We start from the raw sequence: 25,279 nt of genomic DNA, 5'->3' as shown, positions 1-25,279 counted from the left end.
TTAGAGTCCTGTTGATGTTGTACAGTTTCAATCACTCCAGTCATAGGCTAGCTTGTAATCAATCCAGGCAGTGCACAGGTTGGTGCTGCGGGCCTTGCAGTCTTGGGCGATTGCCCTGTCAACCAGTAACTGGTGTTTGGCCCCCCTGGTGTTATTGCCAATGCCTTTTTGTGCTTTACTCATGTACTGATCCATGTGCCTACTTATCTTGGCTGCTATGATGCCTGATAGGAGCTTCCATGTGGTGTTGAGGCAGGTTCTAGGCCGGTAGTTTGATGGTATTGTTCCCTTCTGGGTGTCCTTCATGATGAGGACTGTCCGACCTTGGGTTAGCCACTCTGGGTGGGTCCCTGATATTAGCAGCTGGTTCATTTGCGCTGCAAGGCGTTCATGGAGTGCAGTTAGCTTCTTAAGCCAGTAGGTGTGAATCTTGTTGGGCCCTGGAGCTGTCCAGCTCTTCATTTTGGCCACTCTTGCCTGTACATCTGCTGTTGTAATTACTACTGGGTCTTGTTCTGGGAGGGTGCTGTGCTCTGTCTGCAAGCCTGCCAGCCATTGGGCATTGATGTTGTGTGACACATCTTTCTCCCAGATACTCTTCCAGTATTGCTCCGTCTCAGCCCTGGGTGGGTCTGCTGTGGTCTTACTACCCTGCCACTGAGAGCAGACCTTAGCTGGGTTGTTGGAGAACACCCTGTTTATTCTCCTGGTCTCCACTTCTCTGGTGTATCTCTCTAGGCGGGTAGCTAGGGCTGTGAGTCTTTGCTTAGCAGTCTCCAGTGCCTCAGTTATTGACAGCTTTCTGTATTTCTTGGGCAGTTCTTTCTTGAGATTCACCCCTCTGCTTAGTTCTGTGAGGAAGCTGACTTCTCTCCGTGTTGCCATGATTTTTGCCTCTAGCCTTCTTTTCCATGGAGGTTCTTGTTCACTCCGGCTACTCATGCTGTTCATCTTGTAGCCAAGCATCTCTAGGATGACTGTCGCTGTTGCATATATCAGCTGTTTGGTCTCAGTGATGGTGTTGGTAGGGATAGTTAGCAGTGCTGTGTTCACATCTTCCAGTAGAGATTCCGGTGGTACTTTATCATTACTTAGCCTTGGCAGCCAGGAGGGTCTTGAGTTCCCCAGGACGTCATGAACTTCTCTCTCAGGTCACCTGCTCTCGTGTTCAGCTCTGTTATTGGGGCTTGGTACCCAATCTCGTATGACCTGTCGTCCTGGCTCCCCCTTGATGTAGCATCTTGTACCGTGGGCGAGGTGCTGGGGCTTGGTACCCATTCTTGTTGCACCTCATCAATCTCCAACTGTGACAGTAAGTTCCTCTTGCGGATATTCGAGCACTGACTTAGTAGTTGTTTCTTAGTCAGCTTGGATGTTGGGTTTCGAAGTAACCATTGTTCCCACATTCTCTGCATGTATCCCCTTTCGCTGGGATTACTGCTGTAGTAGCATTCCATTAACGCTCTGTTCTCCGACCTGCTCCACGAGTGTCTTGTTCCAGTAGCCAATTTGTCATCAGTGTGCCCTGGTTCCACAACAACTGACGCAGACCTTGTTGACCGGGCGACGTCCGAGCTGGTATGACTCTTTCATTTATGGTTTCGCTCATGCTGAGGTGTGGACATGTGTGTGTTAAGCAGTGACGTGCTGTGAGGTTCATGGCTGGTGAGGCACTGATGTCATCAGTCAGATTTACAAACATGAAGCCTGCAGAGTAGCTTATTCACCATTTGACTGGCAACAGTTAACGTGTTTTGTTTAAAATTTCATATCAGCATTCTTTACATATACAAACTGTAGCACAGAAAAAAGCACAGAAAAAAACTTTCTTTATCGTCTTACCTTTACTTATAAATGAAGTCCATGCACCGCTCCTTCTGAAGAAAAGCATCGATAATTTGTTTGTAGAAGTCCTCCTTATCTTTCCTCAGTTTTGAAAGTCTCTCTGCCTCAATGGAGATCACTGCCAGTGAAGAAAGTCGTCCTTGATCAGTCCTGTTCCAACTGTATGTTTTCAGCCTTTTCAGCGCTGAGAATGACCGCTCCACCGACGCTGCAGTAGCTGGAACAGTGAGCACCAGCTGGAGCAACTTTGTCGCTTCAGGAACAGTTTGGATGAGATCCTTCTGGGCCAAAAAGCTGAGAAGCTGTCCAGGAGATTTACATTCATCCCTCACCGTTTGTGAGCTGTACAGTCCCACGAGGTCCGCCTTCAGTTTTACAAAGTCAAAGAATTTGGCGTATTTTGACAGGCTCTGCAGCTTCGTGTCATCAAAATGTTGCGACATTTCACAGAATTTTGCGCAGTCCACCAAACCAAGGAAATCCAGCTCACCAAAATGATCAAACCTGGCCTTCATTTAACAGCTTATGTTTTCCAGAATGTTACAGAATAGTCGTTTTCGTTCACATCTCATCGACTGTCTGTCTCCACTCTCTGTCAGGCCCAGTGCGCTGCATTTCTGCTCAAATCGGTCACAGAAACTGTCGAAGTTCAGTCTCAGGCGCTCGAGAGCTGCAATGGTGTCGTGGATGCGCGCACGACAATATTCAATGTCCATGACTTTGTTTTGCAGCACTCTAAAAAGTGCGTCAGTTTCATTGAAAATGTCCCCATACGCCATCAGGAGAAAGCAGGTTGATGCTTTTGACAGCCACCGATCGTAACCTGCTGCCATCAGCGTGTCATTATCCCAGCCGTCCGGATTTTCCATAATGACATGAAATAACTTGCGCAGATCATTTTGGTGCATGCATATTGTCTGCAGCAGCCTAGAGTTGGAGCTCCATCTCGTAGGTGCTGCTCTTGGTAAGCGGCGCTTGACAACGTCATCAAGCAGGTGAGTGCGCTTGGTGGATTTGCTGAAAAATGACACAAGTCCCTCAGCTGTTTTAAAAAACGTGCGACATTCGGGCATGCACTTTGCTGAATGCAAGAGCACCAACTTCAGCTTGTGTGCGTAACATTGCTTAAACATGGCTTCGGGCACTTTTTCTTTAACTTTAGCTTGCACACCATTAAGCTGTGAGGCCATTACAGCGGCCCCATCATATGTCTGAGCTACAAGCTTGTCAGTACAGTCGTACTTCTCCAATACTCCCAGGACATACTCAGCAATGGCAGGAGCACGTCTGTCCTCACTCACATCATCAAAGCCCAAAAACGCCTCCTTCACCTCACAGCCTGCTTCAGATGTAGCCACATACCGTAATATGGCCGAAATCTGAGCTTGGCTTGTGACGTCTGTGGTCTCATCTACTTCTACAGCAACGAATGGGGCTGCACCGATCTCCTTTTTAATGTCGTTCCTAATGACATCACCGACCGCTTCGGTTAAGTCATTCTGTATTCTATTTGACAAGCCAGAAGACACAGTGGATGTCTCTGAATGTCGAGCTAGCCTGTCATCTTTCTCAGCAAAAGCAAGCAATAGCCATCATTTCCGCGAAATGCCAGCTGTTGTTTGGCGAGGAAGCAGGTGGCATTGATGAGATCTTTTAAAATCTCCCGGTTCTCCTTTACCTTCGTATTGTGGATGCTGATGTTGAGTTTGCGCTGTTCGTCCAAAGCCAAGTCTATTCTGGACATCCTGAACGTTTTTAGCGCGAGTTGACTTAGAATGTGCGTGGTCGACTGCTTCTTTGCAAATTCTTCAGGTCACAGTATCCCATCTGAGTCCAGACATTGTCACAAGGTGAGAAAAGTAAGCATGAAAAGCAGAAAAGGTGGCTTCTTGCTGGACATCCACACAGCCAGGCTTTTTGAAATTTTGAAAAAAAAAAAAAAAATCTAAAAATGGCGAGGTCACATGGAAAGTAACTTTAAAGTGCACATTACTGAATAACTCTAACCATTTGATTTATTTTTTCATTTGATATTTTCTCCTTTCCGTGATGACAGGTGCCTCCCCTGACTGCACGTCACTGGTGTTAAGCCATAATGACATGGAATTGAAAATAAATTAGTTTTACCATTTGGTGCCAAAGAAAACTCAAATGTTACAGGTGGTGCCAAACTGAGCCGAACTGGAGAACGCCCAGACACTCCTTTACTAAAACCTCTGTAACTTTACTGTAGCCACTTGCAGCTTTGTACAGGAAATGTCAAGAAGTTACTGCAGGTGTTTCTGGAGTATTTAGGGAACTCACAGCACATTTTCAAATGGAATTGATGGTATAAAGAGATCTTTTTTTTTTTGGCGAGGATGAAAACCTTTCATTCATTCCTGTGTTCCTTCTGCCTTTACTCTGACACAGTGGCACCTACAGTGATGGTTACACCTCTGATGAAATCTCACTGATCTTACCTTTACTTTGATATCAAGATTATTTACATAGAAGTTGTATTTCCAGATATACAGCATTTTTATTTTATTTTTTTCATTTTCGAGCAGGTGCCTCAAAAACAGGGCTCAGTGACTAACAGGTCAATGAGACAGATCCAAGACTTTCCTGTTTGTGGGATTTATCATGTTGAAACTCAGTATGAATCAAAATTAATAGAATAGAATGGAATATAATAATAAATGACCACAGCAATAATAAGTGATGACAAAATTAAAATATAAAGCAATATTAATTATAATGGGGATAAACATAGATTTAACAATGCAATATAAAGATCAGAATCACACAATCATATCAGTACCAATCAAGTAGCTACAATATACCATCCTTAAACCAATTCTCTCAATAAAAACTTCAATCATCCTGAAAGTTTAAGAGTTCATTTCATTCTGTCTATGTCTGTGTGTCCTCCATGTTTTATATGTATAATAAACTGGAATATTAGTTGAAAACTGATGGATTTATGATCACTACTGTAGTGAAACCTGTCATTCCTCAATGTGCTGTGTAAGCGAGGTCCACCCCTCCAAGATGGCCGCCTCCGGTGTCTGTGTCAACGTGCAGGCGGCGCCTGCTGCCGACGCAGCGGCTGATCGCGAAGACGACCCGGAAATCCACAGAGAAACGTCTGGAGTTCGGACCGGAGCGTCCTCGGCTCTGCTGCCGAATCCCGCCGGACGCGTCCCAAACGAAACCAGCCAGAGTCCACAAACACAGGAGGACATCAAACTGTGAATTACTTTATTGGCTGGGTGTGGCAGCAGCAGGGCGGCCTGGACACGTCTCCAAGGAAAACACACAACGCGTCTTCAGACTCGCTTCATTCAGGAAAACTGGTCCATGAAAGGACAAGGACACCAAGATGTGAAGACGTCTCAGAAACCTGGGGAGAGACGATCCCATTTATAATATGGACATGTAAGAGTGTGTGTGTGTGTGTGTGTGTGTGTGTGTGTGTTCAGTGTGTGAACTGGGTGCTGAGCTGCAGCTGGAAGCCCTCCAGATGTTCCTTCAGTCTGTCCCTCACGTCCTCCCTCGCCGGTCCTGACGGGTCCGTGGTGAGACTGTCCTCGTCACACGGCTCCTGTCCGTCCTCCGCCGGGTGTCCTCCGTCCCCCTGAAGGTCCAGCTCCGACACCAGGATGGTCTGGAGGTCCTGCAGGCCGTCCGGGCTGTGGACGGGGACCAGGACCAGCTGTCCCTCCGAGCCGTCCTCCATCAGCAGCACCTGCTGCTGCAGGGGACGGTCCAGACCGGGAGCTCCGGCCTCCTCCTGCACACCCGAGTCCAGGTGGAGCTCCCTGACCGTCACCGGTCCCTCGGCTGAGGACCAGGACCGGGGTCCCTCGGCTGAGGACCAGGACCGGGGTCCCTCGGCTGAGGACCAGGACCGGGGTCCCTCGGCTGAGGACCAGGACCGGGGTCCCTCGGCTGAGGACCAGGACTGCGGTCCCTCGCCTGAGGACCAGGATGTGAGTCCGGAGTCTCCGTGTTGCAGCTGGTCTTCAGCCTCAGCCGGAGGCTCCGTCCCGCCGTCCGTCTGTCCCCGTCCACAGTGAGGACAGGAGCCCCTGTCCTCCTCGGGCCACTGACAGTCCAGTGTCTCCCGGGGGTCGGGGTCCCGCGGGGTCCGGGTGCGTCGGTCCCGGAGCCGGAGCACGGCAGCCCTCAGCCGGGCCTCGCGCCGCCGGGCGGCCCGGAGCTGTCTCAGGGCCGTCTCCAGGCAGTCCACCACCTGGTCGTAGCGTCTCCTCCACAGCAGGGGGCCCGGCTGGGCGTAGCTGTGCTCCCGGGACAGGTAGAAGCCCACCGGGGGGGGCAGACGTCTCATGTAGCGCGACGGGGACAGGGGACGAGGCTCCGGGGTGGACGGGGCCGGCTCCACCTCTGGAGCGTCCTCAGAATGGAAGATGGAGGTCTCAGCTGCTGGGGCTGTCCTCCGAGCCGGGTCTGTCCTCTGAGCCGGGTCTGTCCTCCGAGCCGGGTCTGTCCTCCGAGCCGGGTCTGTCCTCTGAGCCGGGTCTGTCCTCCGAGCCGGGTCTGTCCTCCGAGCCGGGTCTGTCCTCGGAGCCGGGTCTGTCCTCTGAGCCGGGTCTGTCCTCTGAGCCGGGTCTGTCCTCCGAGCCGGGTCTGTCCTCTGAGCCGGGTCTGTCCTCTGAGCTAAGTCCTCTTCTGCGGCGGCGTCCTGCCTCGTCTCTGACTGTGCTGAGCAGGAACTCTTCCTCCTGAGGAAACAGACAAGGACAAACCAGATCCTGAACGTGGACCGTCTCCCTGCAGAAGCTCCGAGGTGGTCCTCATGAGGCTCTCTCAGGGTTTCCTCTGTGCTTTACAGGCCTGGGGGGCTGCCAGGCTTTTTCTGCCCCCCCGCCGGGCTTTTCCTGCCCCCCCCCCCCCCCCCGCCAGGCGAAGCGTCGCTGGTTTATTTAGTGTAAATATGTTTTCTTATGCACCAAAACAGCGACACCAGAGACGTCTCCAGAACTTTTCATGGCATCTGGTGATACGGTTGAAGGTGCGATGGCGACACCTTATGGTCGATACGTGAACACACAGGGGTCAGAGGTCAGGTGTATTTTCATCACCTGACCCCTACAGCCACTGCCTGTCTCCACCTGTCTGCACGCTGACAACTTTTACGCCACATGTTACGGAGAAAGGGTCAAAAAACGTTGGACACTTTCTTTTTCTGACGTCAGAGGAGCACAGGAGGCGATGAGCCGCTCGCTCACCCCCAGGCCAGGGGGGGGCGCCACGGTGAGCCCACCGAGCCGCGGCGCCATGAGGCAGAGCCGGTGCGAGTTAGCATGGATGTTAGCACGTCGTCAGAGCAGCCTTCTGCCAGCCGCGATGGGAAACATCGAACTAGCGGATTTAATCCAGAACGGTTGGTGTTCTGTCCTCAGAATGATTCACTGTCCAGACGGCGGAACTGCTTCTGTTTAATGAACCGCCGCGAGCAACGTGCTTCATCAGTCTGAGGGATTCCATTCATACACATTCTTCTTCTACTGATTCACACTGCACTATGCATCTGACAGTGACACTGCGCCCTCTGCTGGACTGACGGAGGTACTGCTGGACTGCTGCACTGCTGTGAACTCCATAGAAACAACTAAAGCCAGGTTTACACCTGCACGACTTTTTGCCACCATGTTGTCGTGGCAAGGCGAGCCAATCTGGAGTCACGAACCGGCAGGCTCCCGCACCGTTCACGACCAGTTCACGACCAGTTCACGACTAGTTCACGAATGCGCCCGTCAATGTCACGAACTGGCACGACGCATTCACGCATAGTTTGCACATAGTTTACGAGCTTCCTGCACTGGCACGACGTAGTTGAGCACACAATTACGCACGTCTACACAAAAAAGGGGCCTTCCCCAGCCCAAGGTCGTTGTTAGATTTGCTGTGGAACAGACAACACGCTGAACGCCAGAGACGCCGTCACTGCGGAGAAGAGAAGATCCTGAACCTGCAGCTGCTCTGTGTTGAAGAGCAGCAGAACAGGCGCTGCCTGGGGCCCCGAGCTGAAGGGGGCCCCGACGGACGGCTGACATCAGTCAGTTTCAATGACAAATTAAAGGCGCTTCACTTGATGCTGCAACGACAGTGTGTCGAAAATCCCCCGCATGGGGCTCTTTTCCGGGTCCTCGCCGGCGGCCACGACTGGCAGCATCCTCCCGCATCGTCCCGACGCGTTCACGAGGCGTTCACGGACAGTTGGCACATAGTTCTCGGCCCGTTTGTGATATTTTGTCGTGACCAAAATTTTGAACATTTCAAAATTCTCGTCCCGACATGGCACGCAGTCCCGACGGGTTTACGCAGACTTACGCACACTTCACGAGTAGTTTCCGAATCGATTTGTGCCAATGCGTGCCACAGAATCGTTCAAGTGTAAACCTAGCTAAATACTTAAAGAACATCATGGCAGCAACAAGTGTTACCGTAGCAACTGGCAATATGCAAATCTGTCAAACAGTCAATGATTTACTACGATGCAGCAGCTAGCTGACCCTAAATTTAGCGGATGGCTCTACAAGACCGAGTATGGTAAGCATGTTTTGCACAATATTAAAATATTAACTATATTAAAGGTGCTGTAGGCAGGATTCCGCATCTCCGCCATCTTGTTTAGGGTTACCTAAGCAAGATGGCGATTTGACCCATCTAATATGGCGATTTGAAACCCAGCACAGCCAATCCTGTCCTGTTTTCTCTGACATGACGCCCTTATGCAAGTTAAGCCCCTCCCACAAGAACGTGCGACGAACGCCCCTCGACCAATCACGGTTAGAGCCTCAGGGGCTCTTCTGATTGGTCAAAGATACCTGGAGCTGTCGAGAATCCTTTTCAGCTCAGAACAGAGACAGATGGAAACGCTGCGCCCTCGCGGTAGTGCAGTTATGCTACATTCCTAAAGGATTATCAATGGATACTCTAACATTTAATCCAAAGAAAACACAGAAATTAGCATTGACTAGCAAAATCCTGCCTACAGCACCTTTAACTGTAAGCAATCTAATAATTTTCAATAAGTTTTCTTCAATTTTTCATTCAAAAAGTAGAAGAGGTCACACAGTCCAGCAGAGACCTCTTCAGCGTCTGAATTCCCTCTTTTTACACCTTGATCATGTTTGCACTTTTTTATTTTTGTTAATTTATTTTACCTTTAAATGTGAACAGCAATGGCTGTTTTAAGATTCACTGGGATTAACTTAAGCAAAAACATTTGATATTATTTATTTTAATTGTATTTTCTGTTTGTTAAAACTTTATTTTAAGATTGTGCCTTTTTGTAAGACTCTGCACTTAAGTCATGTTAATAAATGCTTAAATTAACACAAAATAGTCATAATTTCAAAATTTGTGTCAACTTTTAACTTTTTTTTTTTTTTTTTTTTTTTTTAACATCTTCTCCAGCAGTCCAAAAACCAGGCTGAGCAAGTTTTCTGGGGGAAACCCTGAAAGCCCCAAACCAGACCCTGAGGACCCCCATCCAAACCTGACAGTGGAGACAGAGGTCGACGCCTTTCTGTCCTTTGGCCAGCACTCGGAAGATCTCTGACAGTCTGACTGTGATACATCACGTCTCAGAGTGTCTTCACGTCTCAGAGTGTCCTCACGTCTCAGAGTGTCTTCACGTCTCAGAGTGTCCTCACGTCTCAGAGTGGAGGGTTTACCTGCCAGATGAGTCCTCGTGTGTCTTCAGGCCGGCAGCTCTCCTCACTTTCTGTCCAGAGGAGAGTTCGAACACCGAAGGAAAGGCGTCTTCCCTCAGCCTCCGGATCCCACTGAGAACAGACGAGGTTACGTTTCACCACCGTGTTTCATTCGTTCATTCGGTTTGAGCTTCAGGCGTACTGACCTGCAGCCGGTCAGCTCGAAGCTCTGAGGCGTGAAGTGTTTGGAGCAGAAGTACACGAAGTCGGTCTGAGGGTCCCAGGCGTCGGTGCGGTGCGAGTTGCTGATCCAGAGGTTCCTCCGGGTGGCGCCTTTAGGTAACCTGCACACAGTCCACACACTCATGATGCAGCCGCCACCGTGTGACGAGACGCTCCGCTCGCCAGACGAGACGAGACGAGACACGATGTTCGTGTCACGATCACGTTGAGACGAGATTTTAACTTTACTTTTCAGAAAACTAAAATGAGAAAACCATGACTGGAGAAACAGACTTTTTTCATTTAACAGTCACAAAACAACACTGCTGCATTTTGAGCAGCGGTCTAATGAGGACCAACCTAAAACCCCAGTGGCAGAGTCCCCTGGAGACAGGTGTCTCCTCAGAGGGACAGGCTATGAGGACTAAATGGAGGACATGTTGAAAACATAACAGTTGGAGCTCATTGCTGAAAACGAACGGTTCAAAATCCCAGTGGAGACATGAAACAAGCTGCTCAGTGGTTCTAGGAAGAGTGTGATCGCTGTAAGAGATAAAGAAGACTTTCATTTTTATTACTGATGAGGATGAGAATAATTCTGGACTTGCCACTTTTTGTTTTTATTGGCCTGAGAGTCCAGAATAAAGATGAAATGAATTGTTGATTTTTCCCCCACAATGGTGCTTCTTGTACATCACTTTACTAACTTTTGGAAAACACCAGGATCACATCTGGTAAATAAGATAAAATAAAAAACTTTTTGCTTGAATATAAATAACTTGGAGCTTCCATCGTGTTTCCATCTGTGAACAGAGGCTTTGCTTCAGCTCACTTGTGGAAGGTGATGCCGGCGTTTCGAGTCTCCCGGTTGTCTCGAGACTTGCAGCCTCCTGCTGAGCAGTGTCTCGGCATCTGGGAATGAACCCATGAAGAGAGAAACGTTTTAGAATCTGAAACACATTAATGTTCATGGAAACAGGATCAGGTTGATGCTAAACTGTGTCTTATGGAGAGTTCTGTAAAGTTTGTTTGTGAGCCGCCAGAGGGCGATGTCTGCTGCTGCCGTCCATCCCGTTGTTTTTGTTGCTGTTGTTAATAAAGTTATTCAAACTCCGGGCATCGCGCTGAGCTGAGAACGGAAGGAAACGTTAACTTCACTTCATATCTGACACCTCGGAGTTAAAGTGACGGCGTTTCCCGATCCCTGAGATCTTCCACGGTTCCATGTTGGTGTAAAGAAACAGTTATTTGCCCGGAAGTGGCGTTATAAGCGCTGCTTGGAAGGACTAGCGGTGTTAGCATGTAGCGGCCGGCAGGCTAACTGCGCGAGCTGCTTTTAATGCTAAATGCTAGCTTCAAGGCTGACCTTCACCAACACCTGAATCACAGCTTTAGGTGTCAACTGAATGGTTGTCGCGATTTTCATTCGAGATTGGTAATAAACAGAATCATGGTACCTTAGCATTGTAGCGGTTGACCTCACGAAGATGGCCGACTGCTGTTTCTTCTGTCGTTTTCCGGTTTAAATAAAACTTTATTTACACACAGCGTCCGGACAACAGATATGGCGTCAGAGGCATAGCCGCCATCTTGGATGGGTATCAAGGCTTTCATCTGAAAAGAGACTTGATTAAAACTTATGGATTAATCAGTTAAAACTCCTTTATTCTCACATGGTTTGGCTTGATGCCCACAGCAGATATAAACCTGAGGTTCTGTGGTTATACCCGATGCTTCATCACATCAAAGAGAATAATTAGTATGGAATATTCATTTCACCAGTTTGTGATCTAAACCTGAATGATCAGGAATCACACGTGCAGTGCATATTATCCTAGCAGATAGTGTAGTCCAGTATATTGAAAAAAGGTCAGCACATTTTAATAGGATGTTATCTATACTAATTTATTTCTCCTTCTTTTGACAAAATGAACAATATTTTAGCTTCATCCCTCGAAAAAGAAATATGACATTAGATGGAGTCACAATAAGCTGGTGGTTAACCCTCACCCATTCACACAGCTGGAATGTTTTTCTTCCCATCCTCATCATTCTGACTGAAACCTCAGAATTCAGAGAAAATATCACCTTTTTGTCAAAGATGTGTTTCATAGTAGCCGAATCGTTTCTGACCTGACGAGTGAAGTGATGATATAACCAGACTCACATCTGCGTACCTCTGTGACTCCCAGACTGACACTGTTATATTTAACATTTTAAAATATTTAACATTTTAAATTCCCAAATGTAAATTTGAATTAAAACTTATTTTTGTGTTTTTACATAAGAACTCTAAATTTGCTTTAAATCAATATCTGCTGCTAAAAGCCAGAACGCTGTTAAACTGTGCTCCTCCTTCGTCACCTGGAATGTTTGGAGTTTGATGATCAGGCGATGTTCACTCCTTTGGTTGTTTGTTTACTAAATAAAATGAATGAAGACTTTCAGTGCGAGAGGCCGACGCCCTGCAGCTTCCTGCGGAGGAAGCAGGAAGTGAGCAGCAGCCGTGCAGGAAGTCTTCAGCTGGAGGTGAAACAGTCATCACAGTCAGGCGTTTGGGTTGTTACTCCTAGATGTACGTTACTGATCACTGTTATCGATTGCAGATTTTCCATGAAACCATAAAAGTGATACACAAAAAATAAAGACATGAAGGGAGACGATGTGTGAGACCTGGGACATCATGAGACCAGAGGCTTCATGAGGACCGGGGCTTGGTGGAACCGGGGCTTGGCGGGGGCCAGGGATTAGTGGGGGCCAGGACGTCCTGCGGCCCCCCAGGTACCATGTAGAGGTGATTCCGTCTGTTTCTATCTGTGCGTTTAAAGACCTCAGAGGTGAAGTTTAGACCGAGGCTTTGAGATCTGCTGTCCTACAGTAATAGAAATCAATGCAGTGTGTGTGTGTGTGTGTGTGTGTGTGTGTGTGTGTGTGTGTGTGTGTGTGTGTGTGTGAGAGTGTGTGTGTGAGAGAGAGAGAGCGAGCGGGAGAGAGAGAGGGGGCGGTGATGATTCAGAAGTCAGATTTCTCACAGGAACAGTCACTTCAGCAGAAGCAGAAGCAGCCGGCCAGTCAGAGCACATTATCTCCTACTTTTTCATTCCAGGTTCTAAAGCAGAGCAGACAGGAACCAGAGAGAACTCAGGCAGGAAGATCGGCTCTTCACTTTGGATGTTCCACCGTTTGTTTCGTGAGAAGATCAGCCGTCATGTCAAGAGTTACCAATCTGTCCAAACTGCGACAGGAGAGGATGAGGGAGATCAACATGAGGGTGAGTCTTCCTGTTTCATGTCACTGTGATGCAAACCCCGGAGACAGCCGAGAACCCACAGAACCCACGAGACTGAGAACCCACAGGACAGAGGACAGAGGACTGACAGGACTGAGCAGTGACAGAACAGGCCAAACTGACAGAGCAGAGGACTGACACGACACACAGACACCGAGCAGGGCTCGAACCCAACAATCTGCACACTTCACACCCGACCGTCCAGAGGAACATCTGCTGCCTCTTCACAGGGTTCCACCAGCCTGGAACCCCTCAGCAGAACTCTGTAGCTCCAGAACCACGTGACTTTCTACAGACCGTTTGCTCTTGACCCTGGAGGCTCTGAACCAGGAGCACTCTGGAGCCGCACCACCTCCTCATGAGTTCTTGGATCTCCTGGTTCTCTGCATTCTCTGCACACACTCATGAATGTAGGTGGTGTGTGTGTGTGTGTGTCTGTGTGTACACACTCTGCTCACTCCCTGGATTTTTGACTGTAGCAACTGTTGCCATAGAAATGCTGAGAGTTCTGTTCCTGATGTCTTTGAGAACGTCGGCCTGAAGCGGCTCCAGTGGGAAGATGGAGTCCGCAGGCCGGGCTCACAGCGCCACGCTCATGGCCCGGAGTCGTGTAATGTTCTTTGAACCATCAGCTGCAGGATCACCGCCGGCCTCCTGACCTCCTGCTCAGGGTCAAAGCCGGGGTCAAGGTCGGGGTGTAGCTCTGTGGGCGGAGCAGCTGGAGCCGGAACGGGAATCTGAGGCTGTTCCCACTGAAGATGCTTCGCTGCATTTGTAAAGAATCCATACACTGCTTGGATTTTGCTCTCTGAAATGACTGAAAAAATAATCTTTGTTATGATATTCTTATTTTGTTATTTTTCAAAATGGGCCTGTAAAGAACGACTGAAGCACACTAACAGAGATCTGACATGACCGGCCCAGGAAGAGGCCTGGTACCGAGACCAGGGGGAGGAGGAGGAGGAGGAGGAGGAGGAGGATGGGCGCTGTGGCAGGTGTAGCAAGCATGTGGCGACAGACGCCTCCAGAACGGAATCAAGAGAGAAGAGCAGCACCGAGTGGAGCGGTGTAGAGCCGTGCAGAACAGAACAGAGCAGAGTGGAGCGGTGTAGACTGGTCCAGAGCAGAGCAGCATGGAGCATCATTTGTGAATCAGCCTCTGCTCTGATGGGTTTGACGCTGAGAGGAGGCGTGACGGACTCCTTCTCCTCTGACTCCCTCTGACACCGAACATGTGATTGAAAGCCTTTCAAAACAGACTGTGTGTATAATTACCGAACACCGTCAGCATCTCCGCCCGTCGCCGGTGGCGCTCACATCGCGACCTTTAAATCTGCTCTCACACGGCGACGGGCGGCCGGGTCGTCCCGGACGTTTGGCCTCCGGAGCTCTGCACGTCGTCTGCGGCTCTGGGAACACAGATAAAAACCTTCCTCCATTATGAGCGACGCTGCTTTTTCACCAAACCTCAACGAGTTGACCAATAAGATGTTTACAGCTGTGCTCTCTGATGCAGAATTAGGTGGGGTTATTTAAAGGATAGTTTCACTTGTTATTACGTGTTTTCATGTGTTTTTATCCTCTCAGTGTGGCTTCCATGCTAATGCTAATTCAGTAGCGCTAGCACCATGTTCTCTGGCCTGCTTCAAGCTAGCCAGCCAGCTCACAATACCATGTTATGCCACCAGATGGAGCAGCGAGTCCCGTTTTTTCCAGACTAGCAGCAGACGTGCTCATTACTGCCACCTAGAGCTGAGAGGTGGTCTTACTCCGTAACGTACGGTTGTTTCGTTGGCACTGTTCATCCGTTTGTGGTTTATTTGTTAGTTCCTGGTTAACAGGGGTCATTTATCTTTATTTTATTTATATTATGCCATATTTATCCCACTTGGCTGGAGTTTCTTCACCGAACCGACCCCCTGCTGAGAGCGTGAACTGCCGCACTGCCCCCAGACGGGCCTGGTTTTAATGAAGTGGCTCATCCACGAGGCGTTCAGGGACTCACTTGTTTCCTTCACTGACTGGACCTCGGACTGTACCATAGTCACAGCGTGGAATCATCCGTTCATTTGGTGTTCAAGGCAATTAATCAGGCTTTACTTGGCTATCATGCTAACAGGCTAACAGCTGCTAGCTGACTTTCAGGAGTCCGTAGTTCCTGTCGTTTGAGGAGTGAAGGTGTGAATGGAGGTCGGTGGCAGCGGTGGAGTCTGGGTGGAGTTTCAGGACGGATCAGCTCAGAGACAGAAAGTCCAGTGAAAACTCTGGAAGCTTCTAGATCCTCGTTTTGAAAGTTTTTAAAAGTTCAGTTTTCTTTGATTGTGATTGCTTCATAAATGTGTTAAACTGTGTGAAGCGAGACGATCACACTCGCTGGACTGACGGAGGTGCCGCTAATGGAGCCGCTCAGAGAGAACGCTCTGGAACAAAGACTGAATGGCTCCGAGGCCAGAGGTCATGGCTGGAGTGTGTTTTATACGCTCATTCATTTCTAATGACCACAAACACCAGGAGAGTGTAGAACACACACATTCAGACACACACACCACTGAGAAAGGCTAATGTTAGATTACCCAGGGTGCCGCGCTGCGCCCGTTCAGACACTATCTGGGTCAGTGGATCGCCTCCATCTCTGGATCTTCGTCCTCTCCGGGACGTGGAGCACGTCTGGATGTGGAGCGTCGAAGATTATTAAAAAGTGAGAAAACTGCTCCTCACTCGCCCGCAAAACTCAACATCATGTTTCCTGAGTGAAAATCAAGATGAGGTGGGGGTTGATCTTTATTTTTGTTTAAAAAAAGTTTTGCATTGCCACTTGAAGCCGTGGAGTTTTCATGTTGGTGCACTATCGGCGCTGTTGGTTTGTTCCAGCTGTGTGTGGAAGGCAGCGGTACGGCGGCCCAGAAGGGTCAACGCCGCAGCGCGGCGCTGGAGTCAGGTGATTACCAGCCGTTAGAAAAGCAGAAGTTCCAGGATCACATGAAGCCAAGCGGGGAAGCAGAAGTGAGAGCGAGCAGAGAGCTCTGAAACCGACAACAAGCACACAAACAGAGGGGAAGACTCACAACGCCGCCCACCAAGACTCACAGCGCCGCCCACCAAGACTCACAACGCCGCCCACCAAGACTCACAGCGCCGCCCACAAAGCAGCGTTCCGTTCCCTCACCGCTCTGAAGCCTGCAAAGCACCATCAACATGATGCTGAACACACAAATACAGACTTCCTGAAGACAAACCCAAGAAGGACAATGAGACCAAAGCTGGAGAATCAGTGTGACAAAAGACAAATGTGTGTATTTCTGAGTACACCCAGCTGTACGGTGGCCCGGGAGGTTCAGCGCCGTGACAGCAATGGAGAGGTGAAGAGCTCAGGTCAGCCTGCTGCTCCCCACAGCGCCGGTCCAGTCCTGACATTCAGCGCAATAGAAACCAGGAAATACACAAATACAGACACACACACAAACACACACACACACACACACACACACACACACACACACACACACAAACACACACACACACACACACACACACACACACACACACACACACTCAGACCCAGCAGGCAGGCGGCTGAAGGAAGCAGACGCTGTGGTCTCACAGCTGGGTCTAAATAGGCCCTGGTGGTTTGGGTTGATGGTGTAGAGAGCTTCCTGTGGTTGGTCAGATGGTTTTTATAACATCAACATTATAAGTTTAACCTTCACACTGCTGCACACCTCTGAAGATATACCGGTCCTGGTGTTGCTGTGTAAACACCAAACCTTTCTGAGAGAACATGATCCATTTCCCCCTGAAGCGTTGAGTATGTGGAGTCTGAAAGATCTGCAGGACAGTGGGATCGTCGTCCATCCCGGGCGGTGTCTCCTTCCAGCTGGGGCCAGTGTCCTGGGAGCTGGAGGGTTCTGCAGGACCTACCAGAGGCCTGGGATGGATGGATGGATGGATGGATGGATGGATGGGTGGATGGATGGTTGGATGGATAGATGGATGGGTGGATGGATGGTTGGATGGATGGATGGATGGGTGGATGGATGGGTGGATGGATAGATGGATGGATGGATGGATGGATGGATGGACGGTTGGATGGATAGATGGATGGGTGGATGGATGGTTGGATGGATGGATGGATGGATAGATGGATGGGTGGATGGATGGTTGGATGGATGGATGGATGGGTGGATGGATGGGTGGATGGACAGTTGGATGGATAGATGGATGGATGGATGGATGGATGGATGGGTGGATGGACGGTTGGATGGATAGATGGATGGGTGGATGGATGGTTGGATGGATGGATGGATGGATGGATGGATAGATGGATGGGTGGATGGATGGTTGGATGGATGGTTGGATGGATTGATGGATGGGTGGATGGATAGATGGATGGGTGGATGAATGGTTGGATGGATGGTTGGATGGATGGATGGATGGGTGGATGGACGGTTGGATGGATGGATGGATGGATGATAGATGGATGGGTGGATGGATGGTTGGATGGATGGATGGGTGGATGGACAGTTGAATGGATAGATAGATGGATGGATGGATGGGTGGATGGATGGTTGGATGGATGGATGGGTGGATGGACAGTTGAATGGATAGATAGATGGATGGATGGATGGGTGGATGGATGGGTGGATGGACAGTTGGATGGATAGATGGATGGTTGGATGGATGGATGGATGGGTGGATGGATGGTTGGATGGATGGACCTCTGATTTAGATGATCAGTCACATTCAGCCTCATAACCAGCAGCGACCTTCCAGGATCATGGCTCGTCTCCGGGTTCAGGGTTCTCTGTGACCTTTGACCTGGCGCTGCCACAGCTGCAGCTCTCCTCTCTCTCTCCCGTCCTGCTACGGAGCTCAGATGGTGTTTGGAGTCACAGTTTCCCCTGACCCCACATGTCGTCCCACACACTCATGCTGTTTCCATGGCAACATGCTCCTTTTTCAGGAGAGCCCATCTTTAGACACAGAAACTCCGCTGCTGGTAGACGTGAAGGAGCTGCTGCTGTCCTCTCTTCAAACTGCAGGGCCTTCGCTGGAAACATTTAATGATCACAGGAGTCGTAGGAACGAAATTAATTTGAGATTAATCCTGTTTTAACTGCATCTCAGTTTTTGATATAAGAAGCAACATTTCAACCTGATTATTATTTAGTTTACCTGATCATTAATACATGATTTAATCAATAAATACTTTTGTTTAACTCCAACCAACAAAATCCTCTTCATCTACTCAGGTTTATTTATCCTCAGTAGTTTAAAGCTACATGTTTAGCATCAGCTGGTGGCTACATGTTAGCATTTAGCTGCCCGTAAATTCCTCGGTCATGTTTTGCTCTGATCCAGTTCTTAAACCGAAACCGTTAGCAGCTAATGCTAGCTTAGCGTCTGTGATCCAGTTGACTGACTGGTGGACTCGTGTCTCTGTTGTCTTTCTCGTCCAGAACAAAGAGAAGGAGCGTCTGAGGGAGCGGGAGAAGGCGGCGAGGGAGCGGGAGGCTCGCTACACCAACGGCCACCTCTTCACCTCGCTGACGGTGTCTGGAACCACGCTGTGCACCGCCTGCAACAAGAGCATCACCGCCAAGGAGGCGCTCAGCTGCCCCAGTGAGCCGCTGCACCCCGCCTCCTGCTGAAACACTGCTGCACCACACTGCTCATCACTCCTCCATCACTCCTCCGTCACTCCTCCATCACTCCTCCATCATTACTCCATCTCTCCTCCATCACTCCTCCATCACTCCTCCGTCACTCCTCCATCACTCCTCCATCACTCCTCTATCCCTGTTCTATCAGTCCTCCATCACTCCTCCATCACTCCTCCGTCACTCCTCCGTCACTCCTCCATCACTCCTCCATCACTCCTCCATCACTCCTCCATCCCTCCTCCATCACTCCTCCGTCACTCCTCCATCACTCCTCTATCCCTCCTCCATCACTCCTCTATCCCTCCTCCATCACTCCTCCATCCCTCCTCCATCACTCCTCCATCACTCCTCTATCCCTCCTCCATCACTCCTCCATCCCTCCTCCATCACTCCTCCATCACTCCTCCATCACTCCTTCATCACTCCTCTATCCCTGTTCTATCAGTCCTCCATTACTCCTCCATCCCTCATCCATCACTCCTCTATCCCTCCTCCATCACTCCTCCATCCCTCCTCCATCACTCCTCCATCACTCCTTCATCACTCCTCTATCCCTGTTCTATCAGTCCTCCATTACTCCTCCATCCCTCCTCCATCAGTCCTCCATCCCTCCTCCATCCCTCCTCCATCACTCCTCCATCACTCCTCCATCATTCCTCCATCACTCCTCCATCCCTGTTCTATCACTCCTCCATCACTCCTCCCTCACTCCTCCATCCCTCCTCCATCACTCCTCCATCACTCCATCACTCCTCTATCCCTCCTCCATCACTCCTCCATCACTCCTCCATCACTCCTCCATCCCTCCTCCATCACTCCTCCATCACTCCTCCATCCCTCCTCCATCACTCCTCTATCCCTCCTCCATCACTCCTCCATCACTCCTCCATCACTCCTCTATCCCTCCTCCATCACTCCTCTATCCCTCCTCCGTCACTCCTCCATCCCTCCTCCATCACTCCTCCGTCACTCCTCTATCCCTCCTCCATCACTCCTCCATCCCTCCTCCATCACTCCTCCATCACTCCTCCATCACTCCTTCATCACTCCTCTATCCCTGTTCTATCAGTCCTCCATTACTCCTCCATCCCTCCTCCATCAGTCCTCCATCCCTCCTCCATCCCTCCTCCATCACTCCTCCTTCACTCCTCCATCACTCCTCCATCACTCCTCCGTCACTCCTCCATCACTCCTCCATCACTCCTCTATCCCTCCTCCATCACTCCTCCATCCCTCCTCCATCACTCCTCCATCACTCCTCCATCACTCCTTCATCACTCCTCTATCCCTGTTCTATCAGTCCTCCATTACTCCTCCATCCCTCCTCCATCAGTCCTCCATCCCTCCTCCATCCCTCCTCCATCACTCCTCCTTCACTCCTCCATCACTCCTCCATCATTCCTCCATCACTCCTCCATCCCTGTTCTATCACTCCTCCATCACTCCTCCATCACTCCTCCATCCCTCCTCCATCAGTCCTCCATCACTCATCCATCATTCCTCCATCATTCCTCCATCCCTGTTCTATCACTCCTCCATCCCTCCTCCATCACTCCTCCGCCCCTCCTCCATCACTCCTCCATCACTCTTCTATCCCTGTTCTATCAGTCCTCCATTACTCCTCCATCACTCCTCCGTCACTCCTCCATCACTCCTCCATCACTCCTCTATCCCTGTTCTATCAGTCCTCCATTACTCCTCCATCACTCCTCCATCACTCCTCCGTCACTCCTCCATCACTCCTCCATCCCTCCTCCATCACTCCTCCATCACTCCTCCATCACTCCTTCATCACTCCTCTACCCCTGTTCTATCAGTCCTCCATTACTCCTCCATCCCTCCTCCATCAGTCCTCCATCCCTCCTCCATCCCTCCTCCATCACTCCTCCTTCACTCCTCCATCACTCCTCCATCATTCCTCCATCACTCCTCCATCCCTGTTCTATCACTCCTCCATCACTCCTCCATCACTCCTCCATCCCTCCTCCATCCCTCCTCCATCACTCCTCCATCACTCCTCCATCATTCCTCCATCATTCCTCCATCCCTGTTCTATCTCTCCTCCATCCCTCCTCCATCACTCCTCCGCCCCTCCTCCATCACTCCTCCATCACTCCTCCATCATTCCTCCATCCCTCCTCCATCACTCCTCCATCCCTCCTCCATCCCTCCTCCATCACTCCTCCCTCACTCCTCCATCCCTCCTCCATCACTCCTCCATCCATCCTCCATCCGTCCTCCATCCCTCCTCCGTCCCTCCTCCATCCCTCCTCCATCACTCCTCCATCCCTCCTCCATCACTCCTCCGCCCCTCCTCCATCCCTCCTCCATCACTCCTCCCTCACTCCTCCGTCCCTCCTCCATCACTCCTCCCTCACACCTCCATCCCTCCTCCATCACTCCTCCATCACTCCTCCGCCCCTCCTCCGCCCCTCCTCCATCCTTGTCCCATGCCTCCTGAAAACGCCCCCCAGTCGTGTTCCATAAGGTGAAAGTTGAAGGCTGGTCAGCTCTGCTCCTCCACCCTCCTCTCCTGGACGGCGGGTTTCGAACCGTTGCTTTTGGAGTGGAGCAGTCGGGCTGCAGCAGCACTCCAGGAACGGTGTGAAGGTCTCACTGAAAATAACAACACCACCCACCTCGGCAGATCTGCCTTTAAAGGAAACTCCACACATCCTCAGCGGGGAAGAAGTGAAAAGATGGTGGTGACCACACAATGCTTCTTCTCTCTCTTTATCGCCATGGCAACCACAGTGTCTGGAATAGTCTGTGCCGCATGGGACGGTCTGCTCTCCATGATGACAGTCCATGTATTTCACCAGGGTGACTCATGTCTCTGAGTTAACCTCATCCAACCCAAAAATTACCATTTGTTTTTTTGTTCAGACTTCTTCATGTAACTGTGTGATGTGTGTTTTAATTTTTTTTATTTCATTTCTTCCAGCCTGTAACGCCACCATCCACAACCGATGCCGGGACACTTTACCCAACTGCGCCAAAATGAAGCAGAGGGTGAGACACTCCTGCAGTCCTCACACGGCGGATCACAGGGTTCTGTTTGGGCTGAAATGCCTTGCTCAGCGGTCGCCTGTCAGCAGTGGTGTCAGGTCACCGGCTGGCCTCCGCAGGGATGCAGAAACCAGAGACCGTTCAGTGTTCAGAGGTTTGAGGGAAGCAGCAGAGAATCTAAACTTCACTCCACTGTCACTGCTTCCAGGACATCTGTCCTGACAGGTTTCACAGCTGATCCAGATCTCAGGAAACATTCTGGACCATTACGTCTGAACATTCATCCTGTCATCAGAATCTGGGACATCTTTGACTTTTAGATCGATTTTAAATCCGCTTTTTATCTTGACAAAGATTTTTTCTAGCTAGTTCACCCCGTCATCACATCATACGAGAAAATGAAAAGTTGATTAGAAACAAATGCTGCTGCTCTTGTTGTTGATGTTATTGCTGCTCATGTTGTTGTTGATGTTGCTGGTCTTGTTCTTGCTGTTGTTGTTGCTGCTGCTGTTGTTGTTGTTGTTGTTCTTGTTGTTCTTGTTGTTGTTGTTGTTGTTGTTGTTGTTGTTGTTGTTGTTGTTGTTGTTGTTGTTGTTGTTGCTGCTGTTGTTGTGGTGGTGTTGATGTCACATGCTCATTTTTCAGGTTCGTAGTAGAAGTCTATGTAAGTTGGAGCGCTGTGTGAGCGAGCTGTCAAGGTGATGCTGATGTCAAACTCCGGTGTTCTTTGTGCCCACAGCAGCAGAAGATGACCCTGATGAGAAATAACGTGACCCTGCGCTCCAAAAGTAAGACGGTCTTTTCACAGTCAGATTTCTGGAGTGTGTTTCTTGTCAGCCGTTTCACCTGCTGCTGTCCCTCTTTCTCCGTCATCCTCTCTCTCTTAGTTCAGCTCTTCTTTTTGGACAAGTTGCCCTGTTTTTCATTGATTTGGTTCGTCCTCCTCCTCCATCCTCTCTCTCCTCTGCCGACCACCTTTTCTTCTGTCAGCTCCAGGGATGCGTGAGCGCCCGTCCTCGGCCATCTACCCATCCGACAGCCTGCGCCAGTCTCTACTGGGCTCCCGTCGCGGTCGCTCCGGCCTCTCGCTGTCCAAGAGCGTCTCCACCAATAACATCGCAGGGTGAGCTGCAGGGCTGGCCTCCGGCAGGTCTTCAGGGATGTGGAGAACGTAGCTGGTGTCTAGACATGAATTCAACTTCAGGAGTTAATGAAACACGAAGTGCTGGTCAACACTTGTCTGATAGGGCTAAAATAGTCAATCACATTTCTTTATGAAATTGCACTGATGAAGCAGGAAGTGATGCAGTCAGTACCTCTGTCTCACTGTAGGTGGCAGAGCTGAGCTCACTGTTCTCTTTCTCCTATTTGTTTGGATGTCCATGTGCAGTTTGTCCTGAAATGTTTCCTCGACTGAGTCTTGCAGCGCTTCTTATTGAGTTTTAGAGCTCTTCTTATTGTGTTTTAGAGCTCTTCTTATTGTGTTTCAAAGTTCTTCTTATTGGGTTTTAGAGCTCTTCTTATTGTGTTTCAAAGTTCTTCTTATTGGGTTTTAGAGCTCTTCTTATTGTGTTTTAGAGCTCTTCTTATTGAGTTTCAGAGCTCTTCTTATTGTGTTTTAGAGCTCTCCTTATTGAGTTTTAGAGCTCTTCTTATTGAGCTGTGGAGCTGTTCTTGTTGAGTTTTAGAGCTCTTCTTATTGTGTTTTAGAGCTCTTCTTATTGAGTTTTAGAGCTCTTCTTGATTGAGTTTTAGAGCTCTTCTTATTGAGTTTTAGAGCTCTTCCTATTGAGTTGCGGAGCTCTTTTTGTTGAGTTTTAGAGCTCTTCTTATTGAGTTTTAGAGCTCTTCCTATTGAGTTGTGGAGCTCTTCTTGTTGAGTTTTAGAGCTCTTCCTATTGGGTTTTAGAGCTCTTCTTATTGAGTTGTGGAGCTGTTCTTGTTGAGTTTTAGAGCTCTTCTTATTGTGTTTTAGAGCTCTTCTTATTGAGTTGTGTAGCTCTTCTTATTGTGTTTTAGAGCTCTTCTTATTGTGTTTCAAAGTTCTTCTTATTGGGTTTTAGAGCTCTTCTTATTGAGTTTTAGAGCTCTTCTTATTGAGTTTTAGAGCTCTTCCTATTGAGTTGTGGAGCTCTTCTTGTTGAGTTTTAGAGCTCTTCTTATTGGGTTTTAGAGCTCTTCTTATTGTGTTTTAGAGCTCTTCCTATTGAGTTGTGGAGCTGTTCTTGTTGAGTTTTAGAGCTCTTCTTATTGGGTTTTAGAGCTCTTCTTATTGAGTTGTGTAGCTCTTCTTATTGGGTTTTACAGCTCTTCTTATTGTGTTTTAGAGCTCTTCTTATTGGATTTTAGAGCTATTCTTATTGAGTTGTGGAACTCTTCTTATTGAGTTTTAGAGCTCTTCTTATTGAGTTGTGTAGCTCTTCTTATTGGGTTTTAGAGCTCTTCTTATTGTGTTTTAGAGCTATTCTTATTGAGTTGTGGAACTCTTCTTATTGAGTTTTAGAGCTCTTCTTATTGAGTTGTGGAGCTCTTCTCGTTGAGTTGTGGAGCTGGTCTTATTGGGTTTTAGAGCTCTTCTTGTTGAGTTGTGGAGCTCTTCTTATTGTGTTTTAGAGCTCTTCTTATTGTGTTTCAAAGTTCTTCTTATTGGGTTTTAGAGCTCTTCTTATTGGGTTTTAGAGCTCTTCTTATTGGGTTTTAGAGCTCTTCTTGTTGAGTTTTGGAGCTCTTCTTATTGAGTTTTAGAGTTTTGAGTTTTAGAGTTTTAGAGCTTTGAGTGTTAGAGTTTTAGAGCTCTTCTCGTTGAGTTGTGGAGATCTTTTTATTGAGTTTTAGAGCTCTTCTTGTTTCCTTGAGAGTTTTCATGTGTCCTGCAGGACTCTGAGTGAGGACTCTCCTCTGGGCCTGCGCAGGATCTTGTCCCAGTCCACAGACTCGCTGAGCTTCAGGAACAGAGCCATGTCGGTGGAGTCGCTCAACGACGATGGTACCAGAACATTTGAACTCCTCACACACAGTCTGAGTCCTCCAGGAAGCTCAACATACTGTCTCTGCACTACTCAAGCACATGTTCTGATCTGACTTTTTGTTTACTGACTTTATTTTATTTACTCCTCTCAAAGCACTTCGTAAGGTTCATATGCAGAAGGTATTAAGATCAACTGTAAAGTTTGACTTTTTCAAATGTTGCAGCAGGCAATTCCCCCAAGCCCCTCTAAATTAGTTAATTATTTACTTTTTCATGTAGAAAAGTTAGGGAACTCCCTGATAGCAGACTTGCTCTTTACTATAGGGCAGAGGTGGGGATTGAAGCCTGATCAAGTCATCTCCATGCCATGTTTTTGCTCTGACCATGTATCACACCAGGTGAATCTAATCAACCCTGCTCCTCAGCTTGTCTGTGGTACATGGTCAGAGCAAAAAAACATGGCATGGAGATGACTTGATCAGGCCTCAATCTCCCACCTCTGCTATAGGGCAATCCCTTTGATATCCATCAGCATTCTGATTTCATCCATCCTGATAGTTTATCTCCTCACTCCTCTTCACTTTTATTCATACATGACTTGCTGTTGGTGTCGCTATCA

At 49.0% G+C, this 25,279-nt stretch overlaps 2 protein-coding genes across 2 annotated transcripts in view; one reads left to right on the top strand and one right to left on the bottom strand.

Moving 5' to 3' along the window:
* Positions 1 to 25,279, top strand: part of arhgef2a (Rho guanine nucleotide exchange factor (GEF) 2a) — a 42,755-nt gene that overhangs the window by 3,909 nt on the left and 13,567 nt on the right. The window contains exons 2-7 of the mRNA XM_030120926.1: positions 12,938 to 13,005; positions 18,480 to 18,642; positions 21,628 to 21,695; positions 22,432 to 22,480; positions 22,683 to 22,815; positions 24,569 to 24,678. Coding sequence (XP_029976786.1) covers positions 12,943 to 13,005; positions 18,480 to 18,642; positions 21,628 to 21,695; positions 22,432 to 22,480; positions 22,683 to 22,815; positions 24,569 to 24,678 — 586 coding nt within the window. The 5' untranslated portion in view covers positions 12,938 to 12,942. The remainder of the gene's footprint in view (positions 1 to 12,937; positions 13,006 to 18,479; positions 18,643 to 21,627; positions 21,696 to 22,431; positions 22,481 to 22,682; positions 22,816 to 24,568; positions 24,679 to 25,279) is intronic.
* LOC115409664 (THAP domain-containing protein 7-like) lies at positions 4,465 to 11,241 on the bottom strand. The gene is made up of 5 exons (XM_030120927.1): positions 11,192 to 11,241; positions 10,567 to 10,646; positions 9,719 to 9,856; positions 9,534 to 9,644; positions 4,465 to 6,572 (listed from the first exon to the last, which is right to left on the bottom strand). The coding sequence occupies exons 2-5, from the start codon at positions 10,644 to 10,646 to the stop codon at positions 5,306 to 5,308; spliced, it is 1,596 nt and encodes a 531-aa protein (XP_029976787.1). The 5' UTR covers positions 11,192 to 11,241; the 3' UTR covers positions 4,465 to 5,305.

Source organism: Salarias fasciatus, chromosome 22 (assembly GCF_902148845.1).
Source record: "Salarias fasciatus chromosome 22, fSalaFa1.1, whole genome shotgun sequence".
In the NCBI taxonomy this organism is placed as follows: domain Eukaryota; kingdom Metazoa; phylum Chordata; class Actinopteri; order Blenniiformes; family Blenniidae; genus Salarias; species Salarias fasciatus.
This window is presented reverse-complemented; position numbering and strand designations above follow the sequence as displayed.